At 37.0% G+C, this 19,880-nt stretch overlaps 1 protein-coding gene across 2 annotated transcripts in view; it reads right to left on the minus strand.

Moving 5' to 3' along the window:
• Nucleotides 1-607: 607 nt before the first annotated feature.
• Nucleotides 608-19,880, minus strand: part of LOC124167903 — a 54,398-nt gene continuing 35,125 nt past the window's right edge. Inside the window, exons 13-18 of one of the 2 annotated variants that reach the window (XM_046545969.1) lie at nt 19,101-19,403; nt 18,031-18,178; nt 13,375-13,542; nt 11,750-12,074; nt 4,411-4,742; nt 608-968 (exon numbers count right to left, since the gene is read on the minus strand). In XM_046545969.1, coding sequence (XP_046401925.1) covers nt 753-968; nt 4,411-4,742; nt 11,750-12,074; nt 13,375-13,542; nt 18,031-18,178; nt 19,101-19,403 — 1,492 coding nt within the window. In that variant the 3' untranslated portion in view covers nt 608-752. Of the gene's footprint in view, nt 969-4,410; nt 4,887-11,749; nt 12,075-13,374; nt 13,543-18,030; nt 18,179-19,100; nt 19,404-19,880 lie in introns of those variants that run through there. The other variant, XM_046545970.1, reaches the window with a different exon arrangement.

Genomic DNA, 19,880 nt, shown 5'->3' on the forward strand with positions numbered 1-19,880 from the left:
GTATATTACACACTGTTTTTTTTTCGACGATTCATAAAATAAACAATCATACGAACTTCGTTATTACGAACCTCCGGTTTTTCGGTCCCGTGAACTTCGTAATAGCGGCAATCTACTCTATTCAGATGGGCATCTAACCCAGTAATGGCACCGAGTCATCTAGAAGACCAGCAACTTTCCAAGGTGATATTTGCTAAAACCAATGTCACTGAGATTGCATCAGTAAGCAGCTGAAAAAATGTCAAAATAATTCATGAGAAAGTACCACGTTCTTTTAATCTACTTGTTAAAGAAATATACTAATGTTGCCCACTATCACCAGAGGCAATATAAAAAACAGTAACACAGGTCTGGCTTGAGTAAAAGGAGAACCAAATGGCACAGTAGGCAACTGCTTCTTGACTGAACCCACTTATTTAACCCAGTTATAACACATATTCATGCATACTTTTTTCTAATACACGTACGTTTCTAAGTTTTACAAATTAGTAAAAATATCTATATCTAAAAATATCTATCTTAATATCATAATAAAAAATATCTATATCTAAAAATATCTATCTTAAATCAGCCCTGACCAAAATTAAACATCATTTATGATTGTTTTAATTTCAGATGCTTTATTTTATTCATCAAAGAAAACAATACATAATCATTTAATACACATCAGAAGTTAAATGCTATATTTCTAGACATAAAATAGGAATCAAATAATTCTTTGAATATTGTACCAAAATTTCCTCTTATAGTATTCACTCCAAAGTTCTGTCAAGTGAGCTGGCAGAAATAGGAGATTCAAAATCCTGATACTGAACATTAATGCAAGTACTTTGGGGAGACTCTGACAAGTCTCCGGCTTCAGCTACAGCACGCACATTGGGGTAGTCTCGTTCGAAGTCTGCTGCATAGAGAGCCTTTGGAGAAGCAAGTGGTTCCATATTCATGCCATCGGCATCCAAAGTCCAGTACTACAACAATGAAGAGAAAAAAACGAATTTCAAACACATAATCAGTGAAAATCTTAAAAAGCTAGGAAATTTATTTTAAAGAAATTAATGTATTAACTAGGGATGGACGGATCCAGGATTTTATTCGGATCCGGATTCGAATCGGATCCTTGATTTTCGGTGCCGGATCTTTCGGATCAGATATGTTCGGATCCAAATGCATTCTCAAATTCCTGACGCTGAGATTCCCCCGATGATTGTTCAATCTCTTGGGAAGATTCACACTATATGCCATTCATATTCTATGTGCCTTTCTTATTTTCCATGGCTGAAATTCTCCTATGTAACCTCTGCGAGAGCCTTCAAACAAAACGGTTCATGAGTACGACAAGAATCGCATGGGACGGCGCATTCAAAGATAGAATTGGAACTCTTTCCACCCTTATAAACACAAAACTTCATAATTCAATTCTTAATTTATATTGGGACGGCGCATTCAAAGATAGAATTGGAACTCTTTCCACCCTTATAAACACAAAACTTCATAATTCAATTCTTAATTTATATTTTTTGAGAAATGAACAAATATTTATTTTGCAAAATGACTGGATAAACAAATGTATGACCGCTAAGAGGGGTAATATAAGAAGAGGGGTCCAGGTACCAGCTCCCGGATTTCAAGGGTAAAGCCTAAGCATACAAATACGTGTTGCATTCACTGACGCTATTATTTAAAATTTCGCATCCAGATCCGATATCTTCCGCATCTTTGGATCCGATGTATCCGATGAAGGGCAATATCCGTGGATATTTAGATTCGAGGTATCCAATCCGACCACCCCAAGTATTAACGTCTTGCAATGTTTAACCCTTTCAAGATGATGGAGTTCTCGCCTTAGCATGAACGCTGTACTGAGCCCCATGAGACTCTTCCGTCCCCTCCATGCGAAACATTTTTCAGAACATTTGTTAAGAAGTGTCTCGCTGATAATCACACACTCTCAGCACCAACCTTTTCAACCCTTCCTAGTGGGGACTCTGTATTATCTCGGACTCCAAGGGTAGTTGGGCTCCCTCCTTTCAGGGTTTATAACCCTACCAGCGGCATTGTTTCGCCGCCAATCATGCTTTATTTATATGAATTAGCTATATGGATAATTGTTGCTTGAACGTTAATTGCTAGCTTTGAATTGAATTCCTCGTTTGATTCTGAGAATTACCAAATTTTGAACGAAAATCTACCGTCAATATTAATGGATTTAATGCAGGACCAATTCCTATGTTGATGTTAATACTGAAATCGAGATATAAGTTAATATTTATCGTAGAATTTTGCTTAAAAATTGTAAACACTGCTCAAAAGACAAATAATTCAATTCTTAGTTTACATTTTTTGAGAAAGGAACAAATATTTATTTTGCAAAATGACTGGATAAACAAATGTATGACCGCTAAGAGGGGCAATATAAGAAGAGGGGTCCAGGTACCAGATCCCGGATTTTGAGGGTAAAGCCTGAGCCCCACTGTGTTGGGTCCCGAAACAAAGACACCGTGCACCTGTGACCATCATTAAAGGGAGAGCTAGGAAACGCATATATTCAGCATTCGTTCACCTGCGTAGGATAATCTCTGATGAAAATTTGCTGCTTTTATCTCCCAGGTCAAGAAACGTCCAGACGCATATTTTCATCTTCAGTAGGGAGAAGGTTAATCCCATTCATTCTTTCAAGGCGGTCTCAAGTGAAATCTATTGTACAACATGCTGTGTATTCCATGGTGATCCAAAATTTACAATTTTCATTAAGATCCCCATGGATAAATAAAAAAACACTATCACAAATTCTGTCACAAATCACCCATGATGGTCCATTCATTTTCTTTGGGCTAAAGAGGGTTAATTAGACATAATACAGATTCCATAAAGATAAGGGAGACCCTTGCCAATGAAAATAAGTTAGCTATTACCTATACAAACATATCACCATATAGATATGTATATTTAACATAAAATTCAAAGAAAAGAGTTACTACGATGTTACAAGATTTTTAACTGCTTAATTGAACAAAATTTACTACAATTATTCTACATATACCAATACGAACACAGGTATTCCAAATATTAAACAAGATTAAGTCGCATTCGGAAATTTAATTAGATGAGCATCGCATAAATCATAAAGTTTCTCTCCAGCATAGGTTAATAATTTTTACAAAAGTGCTCTACTTCCCCACAGCCATAGCTTCTACTGATAAGCATATTGATGCAAATTACATACTTTATGTGATTGTCTCATGTCGTCACCTCACATCCAAAATGAGCTAAGCTATGAACAGATACATAAGTCTGATTCAAACACACATGGTACATATATGCACCAAAACAATTCTCTCATATAATACAAAAGTGGGGTTATTCGCTCACATCCAAAATCTTAATTCATTAAAACGATTTGGTAGATTACAGGAAAAGATATGTATGATGAAGGAAAAATTTTCCCCATTTAGCCATTCTCTCAAAATAAGAGAAATTGCCGCCCACTTTTCATGAGTCCGTTATTTCATTAGAGTTCACATTCATTTACTTGATAAGGAAGAGGTAATGAAAGTTCACAACAGAGTAAACAACAACAAACCAGGGAGCACCATGCACAGGACTGAGGAGTAGCTAAGAAGTGGAGACAGTAGCTCTACATGAGCTGGAATTATCATCAAATTATCTACGAAAGGATAATGACTGCCTATATTACGTCATGAGAAGCTTGAGAAGTAGGCGACATATAGGGATATGGAAAAATATGGGTCTTGTTATGTATTTTTCAAACTAAATTATCATCAACAATTTTAAATAATTGATTAATAAGCCCATTATAATAATTTTTTTCAGATTCAGTCAATAAACTAAAGGAAGGACACAGGTATTGCCTTAGTAAAATTGTTACATACACAGCCTTTGAGCTCACATTAATTTCTAACTGTGCCTCCCAGGAAAGTGCCTCAAAAAATTCACTTCCAAGTAAAAATAATGTTTACCATTTTTTTTGCAAATACCAATGAAAGGTAAATAAGATTACACACAAGGAATTAAACTCAGACCTATTTTGGATATGTACGTATGGAATTCACAATTACATATTATTAACCCTTGGTCTGAGGGAGTTCACTATTTTAGTTGCCAGCCAGTGCAGAAGAGACTCCCTGTGCAGGAGACACCCTATGCCACAAGGGCTGGTCGGGTAGAATTAAGTCCTTCAGCAATCCTTATGGTGTAGGAAGGTGCCGAAGTACAAGACATCCAAGTAAAAAAAATTTTTTGGGTAAATGCTGCAGACAACGTGCAAAACGTATAAAAACGTTCCCGCACTCTACGGGTTAAACAGATGAGCCACAAAGTATAAAACTACATAGGCAGCTTCTTACCTCAACTTAACAAACTAATATGCATGAAGTTCCATTTGATAAATACCTGCCATAGTGGAGTTGGAGGTATGAACTTGTATCCACTATTTGTCTGAAGGAAGTAACCTCTTATGCTGTAGGACTGATTACTTGGGAATTCGACTTCACTAATTGGACGGTCAAAATTGCGGAAGACAACTCTCTGGGCATGTAGTTTCTCCACCAGGACCTTTGCTTCCTCATCTGCAGTCATTTTTTCTCCTTCCTCATCAATGTCCAATGAATCTCTTGTGGTCACTTCTGAAAAACTGCCATTACTCTCCTCGTCAATGGTACTCTCCGATTTTTCGGATGGTTCTTTCATCACAGGCTCCTCTTGAGTGCTTTGAATTGAATATTCTTGGGAAAGGAATTACATTATCATCAGGTTTACATTTCAATGATTTAAACTGAAATTTTATGATCATGATATCACCATCCATCCATGACATGTTCATTAAACATGGTATCATCAACTGACATTCTCAAGTCATTCTTCTCTTTCTGAAATTTTTAAAAACAAGTAAAAAGGCAAGGCTCACAAAGATATGTTAGCCCTTGGGTTTAAAAGTGTTGTTTTTACTTGTATTTGTCAATGCCGCCCATTTATAAATTTCATTTCACAATTATTATTCTTATTTGAGTTTCACTAGCTCTTTAAAATAAAAAAGAACACCTAGTTCTAACCCAAAAAAAAAGCATGTGTACTATGTTATTTACCAATCCTGCATTACCCCAAGAATCCCTGTGGATATGTTTAATAACTTAGCAGAAAGAAGAATGTGGTAATTCAAATTGAAGACAAGTTTTGGATACAGGTTTTATGACACCAATGCTAATATTTCAGTTGACAGGATGGTAAGGTAGATACCAGGGCCGTTTAAGAGGCAAGGGAAATACTATTCTAGCTTTGTTATTTGTTGTCTGAGAAATTACCTATTTTAAAAGCAAACTTAATAAAAAAATTAAAGAAGTGTATCATTTAATATGAATAAGCATGGATGAATTGTAAACATCATGTTAGGTCTCTCAAGACGTGCATGCATTTCCATTGGTCCATACCCTTGGAATAATACCCGAAAAGGATAACACATCAACAGCTTTAAATTCACCCTTAGCTACACATACCCGTGAGGATATCGCCACTACACAATTGCGGCTTTTTTGCTGCACTTTTACATTTTTTGTTTTCCTAATTATAAATTCAAATTTGAGGGTATTTTAACACATTTTAATGCATTAACTTATAATAAATAACAGCACTTTAAATATTTTCTCTTTAATTTACAAACAAATACAGCACACACCCAATTATCCGGGCTAATGATGGGGAGTGACAGCATGAAAAATTGGAATATCCAAACTTTGACACAAATGTCTTGTAATGTTCATAATTTATGTAAAACAATATATTATTATTTATGCAGTTATTGTTATTTTAGAGTACTTTCCGGACTCATTGAGAGCTTTCTTCTCCGGTCCGCAACAATTTTAGCAACGATAACAAGGTTTTACTTGTACTATTACTGCTCCATATAAGAACTGGTTTTGTAAACCACGCATCCGCGACTGCATTATCACGGATACAAAAAAGTGGTATGTACGAATGCTTCAAAACCACTGCGCGACGTCCGATAGCAACACTTTCAGGCACCACGCCACATAGCCACGTCTCACGCATGTTGCCCGGGTTGCAACTGCGGCAGAACTTGTAACTGTGATCACGGAGCATGATCATGCATTGCGAGGCGTCAAAAACAGGAACACGGAACTCCCGTGAATGCAGCTAGCACACGATCGCTTCCGTTTTACGCAGGGGATTCTAATGGAAATAATAAGCCCCGTGTATCCTAGCATTCAAATGCTGTAATTTCAGTGATTATGCGTCAGATTTAATTTTTTATAAAGATCACTGAAAATACTGAGCGAGAGTGAAAATCATGCATGGATAATCCACAACACAGATATACCGCATCCGGATAATTGGGAGTCTGATGAATAACGCATATTAATACGCAAATTTCTTGATTGAAACCTTCGAATAATTTTTCTGAAGGAATTGCAGACGATAATTGAGACACTATCAAGAAAAAAAAAAACACTCACAAAAGGAAATGGGTTCGCAAAATCGTAAATTCAATCATTTAAAGTATAAAACAATGAAAATGTTATAACTATAATAAATTGCTCAATTTTTTCATCCTTATAGAACATCACACATCCACGACATTCATGACATTTTTTAACCCTAGTGGAGTGACTTTTGCAAACAAATCGAAAATGTTGCATATATTTGGCATCTTATTATTTCTATCATTTCCGCATATAAAACAAGGACCTACCCTACATCAAGGTTCACATACATAGAAGCAGACACTTTAGGACTTATTCCTAGCCTCACTGCAAGGAAAACCTTAACGTCTGCTGGAAGAGTAATCATTTTCACCCTGGAATACAGATATTCATCTCCAAAGCTATGCACGAGAGCTTCCATGAACGCCATTCTTGGTCTTTGATGGATTTTTTCCAATATTATTAGCTACAAAAATGACGTGAGCATTAACAGCCATATCCAAAAACCAGAAAAATTGAGAAAGAGGCCACCTTCGTGTTCGTCTTGAAGTGTAGTAATTTGCACACCTCTGGCCCACATAGTCAACACCTCCCTTGGTTGAGTTGTAGTCCAGAATAATTTCAGGTGCCCCAGTTTCTGGATTGATTTACTCTTTACTGTGCAACATAGAAAAAATAACTTCACATTTCTTTCGTTTAGTGCAGGTTTCCTGAAAACCAAGTAATGAAGTTCCAGCCTGTCGAATTTTGCAAAGGAGCAACTCTCTGGGGATATCAGGCTTGTTTTTTATTAATGGTATCTAAAATAGTTAGACCATTTCCTATCAAATACATGGCTGAACCAAGACTTGAATAGTAATTGTATGTTGTTATATTCCCATTCCAATTTTTGATGGGCTCCACCAATAACTTCACTACATCTATTGCTTCTTTTAAATTTCATAAGGTCCACTTTGTTATTTGCCACATAAAATTTCAAAATCGTAAGAGTAAGAAGTTTTTCCATCACACATAACATACAGCTTGATGTCATACTAAGCAGGCTTATTAGACAAGTACATAACAAAGCTGCATCGTCCTCAGAAAGGATGCAGCATTTCATCGATAGTTACATGCTCTGACAAAGAGTTTCTCTTCTTGAAATTTTCCCTACGCTCAGAATAAATTTCTCTGATAAGGGCTAGCTTATCTGTGGCATTCCCGACTTTCCTGGTTCTGAAATCGTCAAATTGAATTGCATGCAGGAGGAGGGGGAATATGTTTATCCTGAATGCAGCTCTACACAAAATCAGTCCTATTCCATTTGTTTTACAAGCTCTTCTAGCATCTGCCTCGCAACTTTGATTTATAGAGAGAATGTATGAAATTTCAAAAAAGTTATTATTTCCATACAAGAAGTAGTACATAATTCTATTTCTGATTCTCGAGTACACCTATGAAGGCTGTTTTCCTTCAATACACAAGTTGGTATTCTCCATTATGTTTTCAATCATGTTCAGTGAAATCAATTTCGGCAGCAATTCAAATTCGCATTCGCAGCGGCATTCTTCAAAAATGATATTGGCCCCGGTGAAACATGAACAATGTCTTTAGCTTTTTTTGGTGCTAGCAAGTTGTAATGACGAGTATAGCCAAAAAGTTTCACCATTTATCCTTTGACCTAGATAAATGTCAAAATTATCTGGGTGGCTAACAACATTTTCATCATCTGTTTGCTGATTATCACTGGAATGTAATGTCTATTCAAAAATATATTCTTCCTTCTCTTAACTTATATCTGGGAAATCAAATAATCATTCTCCATATCGTAACTGACCAGTCCTTCCCTCCTCTTTTCATCATCAAGCTCTTGAAGCAGTTATATGAACTTGTCAGGGTGATAAATATTTTTTGACCTTGGAATATAAAAACTCAACATTATTCACTACCTATTCAATGAGCTCACATTTCGATAAAATCATAATACAATTTATGTCCATGTTGATTCCTGAATCTTGCTATAATATCTTGGCACCTTTGTGTTTTTTTCCTGCAGGTAGCTACATCAAGTGCTGACTCTTCACCTTCAAACTCAAATGTAGAATGCATTCTAATAAATGTGAATAACTTTTTTTCTGTCACCAGTAACGTGTAAGTAACACATTTTTACAATAATGTAATGCTTATTTGAGCACGAAGATGAAATTTTTAAATTACAACATGTGGTATCAGGTTCTTATTATAACAATCATTTTATATAAAAATAAAAGATTTTGGATGAAATATCAGTTTTACAGAGTCCAAAATGTGATAGATATTGGGACACTCTATGGGAGAGCATGCATCTAATACCATGGTTTGAGACATCTAATACACGCTACACTGGGACTTAACTATCTATATCCTTCCTATGATATAAAATAATTTATAACAAATATATAAACTAGAGATGGGTCGAATAGCAGATTTCTCGAACTCGAATACTGAATTCGAATATTAAATCATTGCTCGAATATTAGAATACCTCGAATTTCGAATACCTTGAATACTAAACGATGAATGCTGGAATGTTTGACTCGGTTGCCTATGCAGCAAGCAACACAAGATTTTGGGGAGTAATTTTGATTTCCTTTAAAGGATTCGAACAGGAATTTAGCTGATTAATGGAATATTTTAATTTTATGGAAACAATTGGGCATATCATTAATTCAACTAACATCGCTTTACCCCCACTCCTGCTGCCAAGTGCTAGCTGACAATCTGAGGCATTTCGTAAAATACAAGCTCTTCTCCACTGGATATTCTTCAATTATTTTCTGTCCATCTTTGGGACTTCTCAAGAGATAAGAAGATGAATTAGAATTGCTATCAGGGAGAAACCAAATATCCTGAGAAAATATCCCTTCGTCTGGGACTGTAACAATAAAGATTTATATGTAGCACCACTCATAAATTGTAACTTGATATATGTTTTCGGAAAAAAATACCGCATCAACTTCCGAGAAGCTCTGCTGCTCATATCGAGTCTCGCCAGAATGCCAAGTCTCCGTCCTATTTTGACATTTATTTCCTCGCGTAAAATGCTTAAATAAAGTCAGAAATGCGTCGCGTTTGGTCTTGTTCTTTTTTAAATTACGCGCACATTACAAATATTTCAATCCAACTAAGGTGTAATATCAATTGCCGAAAGTCATTGTTAGACACCTTTTGAGCTAATAGGTGATTCATGCAGCAGTTGACCTCCAGAAACTGGAAACTTAGAAGCAGGTAGGCTGAAAAAGGTCAGTGGGTGAGAAAAGGGGGGGGGGGCGCGCGAAACATTTCTTTTGTTCTCGTGTAACTTAATATGATCCCTGCGCAAGCTGGGACCTTTTTTTATTTCGGAGAAGAGGAAAGCCTCAGAGGGGGCTAGTGCTGAATGGAGCGGGATAGCTGATCTTGGGAAATGCGCTAATGTAACTATCCCACGGTACTCATGCAGCAGTTGACCTCCAGAAATGGGGAACGTCGAAGCAGGTAGCCAGAAAAAGGTCAGTGGGTGAGAAAAGGGGGATGGGCGTGAAACACGTTTTTATTGTTCTCGTGTAACTTGATATTTTTTCGAAGCTAAGGTCTTCGGAATATGATCCCTGCGCAAACTGGGACCTTTTGTTTGATTTCAGAGAAGGGGAAAGGGTCAGAGTGGTTGAGGCGAGTGCTGAATTGAGGGGGATAGCAGATCGTGGGAAATGCGCCAATGTTACTATCCCACGGCACTGAGTTTCTCCCTATGGTAGTTTCATCTCCTGGAAAAGATTCAAATTAAGTGCCTGTCCTTATTAGCCATAAATGGGGCATGGTAAACACTTTGTCTCATTTATACGAAACCTGCGCAAGCTGGGGCCTTTTGTTTGATTTCGAAGAGGAGGAAAGCGCCGGAGGAGGGGCCGAGGGCTGACGGATGGAGGGGGAAGCGGATTTTAGGAATTGTGCTACGTAGTTAATATCCCACTGCACTGAGGTTTTCCTGGTGAGGGAAAGCGGGGATTTTCGGATTTTTTCACCCGGATCAATTTAGGTTCCCCACGTCGAACTCTTTTCACCGCTCTAACCCGCGAATTTGATGTAGTTCGTCAACTTGCCAAAAACGGCGCACTAAAAGACTAGAGTTCTCAACATTTTTCCGAGTCAACTACCAACGACGTGCGTGCGACAGTGTACGACGCGAAATTCAAAGTATTCGAGGTATTCGAGGCGGTACTTTTTGCATAACTATTCGAGACCTCGAATATCGAATAAGAAAGTATTCGAGTATTCGCGGATACTATTCGCACATCTCTAATATAAACCATAAAGGTAATTGGGAACAAATATAAAGTGATGAGGTGAAAACAAAATTATCATACAAACTAAGATAAATTATACAAAAAATAATAATATAAAGTAGTAAAAACAACGAAATGATAATAAAAATGCTGACAAAGAATTATAATAATGAAACAACAGTAAATATTAGAAAAAGAATTTTACTAATACGGTTCCACCATAGCGGCAGATCATTAGAAGTTCTATAGTATAGCATGAACGCACACTAGCGGCAAATCAACTGCAAGGACGCCGTTCTCACTTTGTAAGATTCTAACGCACTAGTTGCTCATCGCATTGACGCATGTATGTTCTAAGTAGAGGAAAAATAACTGAAATGGAATACCAAAGGGTGCCAACAGTGATCCATATGCAGTAAGCATGCCATTTCGAATTTTTTGAAAAATGCAGCAAAATCCCCGCTTTGCGTGTAACCAAGGGTTAAGAAAATATAAATATAGAAAATTTCAACTCACACATCTAGATGACTTTGATATTAATACTAGTGAAAATTAGTAACTCTTGTCAATTATCAACCATACTTTGATGAGTCAATCACTGACAAATAGGTAATCTAGATCTGAATATTGTATAATAAATAATGTAATAAATTTGTAAGTATAAGGGATCAATCACTACAGGGCTAAAGATCAAAATACAAGCACCAGCAAGAGGGGGGGGATTTAGCACAGAGATGACATATTATATATATATTCTCATTCACTCAAATACATGACCACTTGAGAGACTACATGGACAAGAATATCAGTAATGATGCATTTTTCGGCGAGGACTTAATGAAGACTGATCTAATTCATTTTAGTCCTTGCTCTGAATACATGAAGCTGAGGAGCTGAAAATCTTAGAGATAAAATAAACCGACTCATTCCTCATCCCAACATTAGCATATTCTTATCTTCATCTACGAAAACCCTAAAACATATTTCAAAGGAAATGAATTTATTTCCCACCCATATCTGCAGGTACAGCATTAGAACTACGAGCAAGTCCCTCAGAGGAGGCAATGTTGGGCATTTCAGATGACTGTGGCCCCACTTGGTTTGGCGTGGAGGAAACTCGTTCTTGGTTATCCATAACAGCGTCATCCATTGGATCTTTCCTCTCAAATTCTGCACTCCTCTTCATCATCATCATTCCTCCTGGGACAGAATCATCACTGCTTGTTTCCACTCTGGGACTCATTTCAGGATCTTCAACGATTTCACCACGGGCACTAATTGACATCACCTTATTAGGCAAAGAGCCTCCACATGATGCGACTCTTTCTTGTGACTTCTGAAATTCAAGGACACAAGATATACAATAAAAAACACAACTTTTATTCTCAGTGTTCGGACCGACTATTGATTTCCCCGAGTATTTACTGATTTCCAGTCTGAATTTTTTTAATTCCCCTGACATTATATCAATGGCAATGTGGTTGAACACAGAGATTTATGTACGTATAAGCAAAATGCAGCAAGGCACATTGTAAAATAAAAATTATTTATCCCAGGGGTGTTACATATTACAGCTGCAGTTCAAATCCAAATGTAAACTCAAAGTAGACTCAAATTAAAAATCAGAAAAGAAACCTTTCATTATAAAAAGCAAAAATCACACATATCAACAATAAACAAAGCTTATCCTAAGCTTTCCATCATAGCAGCAATTAATTATTCATTACAAGTATTTCCGAAACCTTCTCTGTATATAGCTTAGCTCTAACAGCCTTCAGGTCAACCAAATTTTGCACCAATGACCTTGTCTTCCCTTTCTTCAGGGAAAACCAAACCAAAACATTCACCTTGCTACTTAAAAGCAACAATACTCCACGCATTCAATCACTATTTTCACCTTTATGCAGCACCTCTTAAAGATTTCTCCAACCAGAATATAATTTCCCTGATTCCCAGTCCTGATTATTACCTATTTCCCTAACATTTCCCAGGTTTCCCTGACCTGTACCAACCCAGATTCTGTTAGACAATGTCTTCAATTAAATATGACATGATACATAATTTCAATATTTCGAACTTCCACTATGTCATGCCTGAATCAGTTGAACATAACTTCATTATTCTTCACAGTGAAATATATTTTTATTTTTATCCCTTAAATGAAAAAGTCAATGGGTTATGCAAAATAACAGTTGCATATTTGTCGCCAACCATAAAAATAATTTTTATGTAAACATAGTAAAGCTTAATTACAGTAAGTAAACAAAGAGAAACTTTAAGGATTTGGTGGGAACTGAAATACATATAAGAACTTTTGAGGGTAAGGGTCTGCATTATACGGGTGATATTTACATATACATATGTTTATTGTGTTGCTTTGTGGTACCACTAAAATTAACTTATTGAACAAGTTTCCATGGACAGAAAATCTATTACTTGCATGAAGCTCCATCCATTATTCTCTGCATTTGATGATGAGTTTCAATTAAATGATCATTTACTTTTTAACCTTTTTACAAGAAATGGAAAGGATAGCTAGAGGAGTGGTAAGCATAAAAGTTTCTATCTTCAAGCATAATACACAGGCAGAGAAATGGATCAGGAAATCATAAATGCCAAGGGAAGGAGAAACGCACTTGAATTGCAGTGCTGCTACGACGGAGTTGCTTCAATACATAGTCTACATCATCAGCCTCTTGCTCATCAGCAACGCCATCATAGGCTTCAATGGATAATCGTGACTCATACCGGGGAAGATTCTCCTCACTCCTAGGAAGTTTAGAAACCACTTGCGATGACCTGTTCTGTTGATAAAAAAGTATTAACAGCTTAGCTCTTTTCTCTTCTCAAAGTCTTCCATATGGAAAAAAATGCAGCAGATGGAAATTATGGTGAGTAGAATGGGAGGTACAGATTCCTAGGGTTACAGTTATCAACTGATGACCTTCAAAGTTTTTGTGGCCATAATGTAAGAAGTATGAACTGCAATGAAAGTTTATTGATGAATAATAAGTATTTTAAGGAGATGGTATACAACAAATACACAGGCAAAAAGGAAAACATGAAAATTTTACACAAAACTGACTCACCAACACATTCACAACCATAAAAATTTGTGATAAATATTTAAGGTTTCCAGCTTCAAATTGCGGAACCACAATGTAAGGAAATAAAATTGATAACAGTATCAAAAACATGGTTACTGTTAATAAATATTCAAAGTGGGTACATCATGAATTTTATTTCCCAAATTGTCCCCTCACATGACTGAACAGAAGACAGCTGCTAAAATGGAGGTAAGACTGTTTTCCACATCATTCAACACATGAGAAAGCACAAGATAAGAATCTCCCTGTTCGATACTACACCAGATGTACTTATTTTGTCTTGCTCGTGGGAGTGTGTGCAGTAAGTGAAGCTAATCGCCCACCTCTCCATCCCCTCTCGCCGCGAAGCAACACCCTCTCTCCCCTGCCGATCAACTTGGATGATCTACTTCTATTATTTTCCTAGCTGTTACAGGACTGGACAAAAACTGCTGCCATCTCATCTACCTGATCATTGCTGGTCCTTCAACACATCATCATTAATTATTGTATACTATTATTTTTTCTATCAAACCTAATTATGTTGAAAATGTGGTTTATTTCCACCACACTCCCTATATCCAGTGGCGGATACAGAAAAAACTCAAGGGGGGGTGCAACATATATTGAGTTGTCTTTACCCAGACGGCACAGGAATTTTACGTATCTGAATACGAAGGTGGGCCATCAAGATATAAGTGGATACAAGAAATCGCGATTAGGAAGTTACTAAAAAAGTTTTCTTTCTTATTTCCTTTAATGAAGAAAAAAGATACAAGAGGACTGGCAAATTCATTTGCACCTATAAAAGTGTATCTCATCAATAAAACTGTATTCGGCCTGGGACTATTTTCTTTCGCGGGTGGTGCAATATTCTCCTAAAGAAGGCCCGATCACAAGCCAGCACAAGGCCACACAAGGCTTTGGAGATCGCATGGTTTACGTTACGTCTCACCACATTTCAGGGATTTTTGCGGTTAAGTTGGTGAATAATAGTGTGTCTGGTAATGGTGAAGTTTCCCTTATTTTTTAATTTCATTCACTGGGCTTCAGAAACGTGTTTGTGCGGTATTTTTGTTTAAAATGCCTTTCGTGCGTGACAGTTTCTCTAGGTGGCTGTGGTATTGTCGGGGTGTTAAGGATCAACTCCGGGACATGGTTCAAGTTTTAGCTTTCCAAAAGATTCTGAGTTGAAGAAGAAGTGTATTCAGGCGATAAGAAGAAAACATTTCACCCCTACAAAAAACAGTAAGGTATGTACTCTTTCTCGCTGTAATTATTTGGATGTAATTTTAAGTTAGTGGCTTCGGGATGTTGATGCATAACTTCAGTACTTAAAATGGTGATTCAAAATTTTATAGCAGCAATTCATTTGAAAATTCTTGCATTTTAGTTGTCTTTTTTGCATTAATTCATTCGGTGAACGTGTGGCTAAAGGAGAAAAAAGGAATTAGCAGCCGAGTTTATAGAATCGAAAATTGTTTCTTGGTGGTTAATGGTTTGTTATACGTCGGCTTTCATCATTTCAAATTATCTTATGCTATAGTTTAAAAAAATATTCAGGTTATCAACTATTTACTATATTTACGAGCCTAGTAATTTGATTTCTCATGCAGAAATACCAAAAATTGGAAATGATGTTTTTGGAATGTATTTTAGGTTGGCAATAACCTCAGTGGATAATTTTGTATAAGTAGGGTTGGTAGCACTATTCTAGTGTGTGTTTTGTTTTACAATGTTTATCAGTGCGTGTTTTCAAATAAAGGAAGTACACAAGTGAGTTGTTCTCTATAAGTGTGTTGTGACTATTGCCCTACCTTTATACAATAACTGTGACAATTATCAATAATACGACAGATGTGACCTAGTAAGTTACATTGTATTTTATTATTTATTAGTTTCAGGTGTGCGAGCTTCACATCACACCTTGTGATACCAGAAAATAATCTGTGGTCTTGGACGAGAAGACGGGGAGAAAATTCTTGTTGAACTGAAGGCGCCCAGATTGGAGGAAGGTGCCATTGCTTCGCTGTAACCTGTCGTCAAGAAGAAAGACGTCGTGGCAGTAGTGACATATAGATCTAAAGTGGACGTGGGTTTGTTTTGTGCAAATGGATGCTGTGATAGTGAACGTTCATCGGAGGAAGCATTGAAGATAGTTATTATGTATTGGCCGGTCCTCTTTTAAATAATTTTCATTTCGAAGAGAATAAGAGTAGGTAATTGTTTCGCCAAATTAGATGTGGGTTAGAAGAGAAAATAGGAAATATTATTGTGATTGGCTAAAGAAAATAAATAATATCTGTAATGTATTTCTGTGTTTTTTTCTTTCCTGCCTCGCAAAAGGGCCAAGGGTATATAAGGGCTATGCATGTTCATGATAAGGGCCATGGTAGGTAGTTATCGATTGTGCTACGTTCGATACATTTTTCGATCGTGCCAGTTACGATATATCTAATTTTCGACTTGAACGATTGAGATTAGCCTAAGCGCTGTGTTCCTGCGCGCTTCGTATCCTTTCGAAAGCACTTCGTAGCGGACATTCACATGCTCCGTACGCGCTTTGTCGACAGGCCGTGAATGGAAATTATCCATGACGAAAAGCGACGGAGCGGCATAGTATCCCCGTAGTCAATGGGTACTATGCACATACGAATTAGATACGGAGGTTTCTGTGCCGTCTGGGTACTTTTATCGTAATGAAAGATGATCAAGTCACAGGCAAAGTATATGAAAATTTATTTGAAGTGATTATAAACATGTAAAAGACAATGCCATCTTATGATATAAAAAAGTTACAACTGTGGTTTTGCAATGTTCGGCAATGCAGGCGGACCCGCAAGGGGGGGGCGCACGCCCCCCATCTGTATCCGCCACTGCCTATATCTGCACCACATCATGGAAAACTTTGCGGTTACCTGTCAGAATGCTATCACTCAGCTAAAATATATGCCTTCTGAAGACTTTGGTTACATCATGAATGATAGACACCAGTACTGCGACCCATTTAGCAGCAGTAAGTCATTTTTGATACATTACATAACAATTATTTTCTACCTGATGAAAAAAAAGGGTTGGGATATGAATTGCTGATGCCATCCAAGCATATGTCCACTGTGAATAACAGCAAGTGGCATCATCATTAGAGCATCAAAAATTATGACTCCTTAGTAATTGCTGCCACCACATTTTATTGCTACAAAATTAAAACCATGACAAATAAGTTAAAGTTACTGCATAACACAATGATTTTGCAAGGTTTCAACTATCACTGGAGTTATCCCAAAGAATGAATGTAAAGAATGGATGGAAATAAAATGGTGATGGGATTCAGTCTTTTGTAAATGGAGCAAAACAAGCAATTGAAATACCTCACTCAAAGTGCAAAGGGAGAGAAACAAATGATAAATTAATAAGTAATGACAAATACTATACTTTTTGAAAATTTATAAACAGCTCCAAGAAGGAAAGCACACAATAGGGTGGTTTCCTATTATTTTTTTATTGCCTAAATCGAAAGATTATTACTCCTGGAGTATGTATTTCACGCTTTTAGATTTTTAAATGACGATATCTATTTTTCGCGATTAAATGAAAAGTGAAAAATTTCAAGTGCACGAAAACGCGACGCGTAAGTAGGAATGATGGGAAAAAAGTCCGTGCGACACATTTCTGGTTCCCCCTCCCACCTTGTGAGGTGACCTTGATTGAGGCTCTGAGCGCTGATAGGACGCAGGATGCTAGCGGATAGCTGAGTACTTTGCTGGCTGGTAGTGCTTGGCTTAAAAAAGGTTTATTAATACCTTATCAAACAAAGAAAACTTTCCGACCTTAGCCAGTTTTAATAGGTGATTATTAAGACATGTTTCCCTGAGCTCTGTGCCTCATGCATGCATTGGTAACCTCAGACGATGTATAACTCCTATCCTCTCGTGTAGAAACTAGGTCCCTGTGACATCACGTGGAGTGGAATCGCATGGGCGCCAATCTGGCCTTTTTCAAATGAGGATAAAATTTGACCCTTGCCATTCGTCTAAACAGGTGTTTCAAAAACCAAATAATTTGTGTATTATGAATACACTAATGGTGGGTAACGAATCGCAATCAATGCCTTTCGTTTTTTTGATGAAGGAAACTACCCTATTAACCATTGCATATAAAAAAGACTGACTCTTACCAATGTAAATGAAAAAATCAGCATCATACCTCAGGTAATTGGTGAGATCGATCTCCCGAGCTTGAACTCTTACTCGAGGAGTGCTTGCTATTTCTCTCCAGAGTACTCTTTTCACAGTCAACACGATCAACATTTTCATTCCCAGAAACATTTTTTGCTTCTAGCTCTTCATTTTTCCTTCAAGATGAGTAAAAAAAAGATAAGACTAAAAATTCACAAATGAGCACTGATAGCAGCTGCATACTTGGGACAACTCTCCAAGAAAAGAACCCGATTGAAGAATTATTTTTTTTCCTCCAACTAATTGGGATAAAAAGCTATTCAAACAGGCCAGATATAAGTTGTATTCAACCCAGGGACAAATTAGGTTCATTGTATTGGGGAGGGGGAGGTTCAATATTTTCCTAAGTAGGTACCTTGGTACCTCTCATTGACAATACATTTGAAATGAATAGACAAGCAGCTTTTAGACATTCATCAATTGTTTATTACCTTTCTAACTTAAGTTGGTGAAATAAAAACTTTCTTAGGGAGCCACCTTGAAAATTACCAATTTCGACGTTTGGGCTTACAATCTCACTCAAATAAATTAAGAAGAATTTAGAAGTCTGATTGCAATTTTGAACCATTTTATAAAGATATAGGAAGGGAGAGAGATCAATTATTCAATAAAGAAGTGCTTGACACAGTGGTCCTGGTTTACTGGAAACTCAGAACACACCTGGTATGAATGACGATAACATAGTTCAAATTGATGGAAGCTTTCATGGATTATTTGCGATTATGTAACTGATTCAGTATGAGGAAGCCTACAGCAACCGAGGGGAAACATTAGTGGAAGTGATACAAAAATACACGGAAACCACCTAAAAATAAAAGATTATATGTATCTACATGACTGTAGCTGGAAAAACATTCTTTATAACCTTTCAACCAACTGTAGCAACTAACTACATATTCCCCAATGCTGGTTAAACCAATTTTACTACTAGGATAGATTAATCACAGCAAAACTAGTAACATGAGAAATACAAGATACATATTATTGACATGAATCTTGTAGATGGATTATCCAACACTAACATTCCTCACCACTTACTTATTAGACGAAAAGGATTTTCCACTCCCAACAGTACTTTTGCTAGCACTTTTAGATGCGGGTGATTCCTCAGAACATTCCTTGAGAACATCTTCCGTGTCAGAGGTGGCTAGTGAGTCAGAAACACTTTTTCCTGAAGTGCTCTCAGTAGAACTGTCACTCTTTTGCTTGGTAGAAAATATCCAGCGATATCCAATAACATTCCGATGGCACAATGAACAGCACCAGCAGATAGGCCACCAAAATATTGCCAAGATAGGCAGAACAATGAAAATAAGAATATTTAAAAGGAACTCCGTCCATCTGCAAAGGCAAATTTGAGGAACAACATTTAATACCTTACCAAAAATACAAATACACATTCAATACATAGTCACACATTTCTTATGAAAAACAGAGGAATGCTTGGATGCTTTGATGGATAGAGTACTAAGCAGGGAGCTGCTAAAACCCATGTTACAGGGAAGAATGTTAGTAATGTGAGAAATAGGGTGGCCAAGAATAGGCTTTATAACTAGAATGGTAGGAAGTAGGCTTTACTGGGAAATGAAGAGAGAAGACAGGCACGGCAATTTGCAAAATGCTCCTTGTAAACCATAACTGCTAGAATACCTTTAACAATTGTCATACGCTAGCACTTGGGTCACATTTTTGTTGCCCTATGCTCACCTAGTTTTTCATGTTGCTGTGTCAGCCACAGAATAGTGTATAAAATGGAAATTGTCGACTGCTGATCTGCGGATCTCAGGTGGTTTACAAGTGTCTAGGGATTGGTCCGCA

This window comes from Ischnura elegans, chromosome 11, assembly GCF_921293095.1.
Source record: "Ischnura elegans chromosome 11, ioIscEleg1.1, whole genome shotgun sequence".
In the NCBI taxonomy this organism is placed as follows: domain Eukaryota; kingdom Metazoa; phylum Arthropoda; class Insecta; order Odonata; family Coenagrionidae; genus Ischnura; species Ischnura elegans.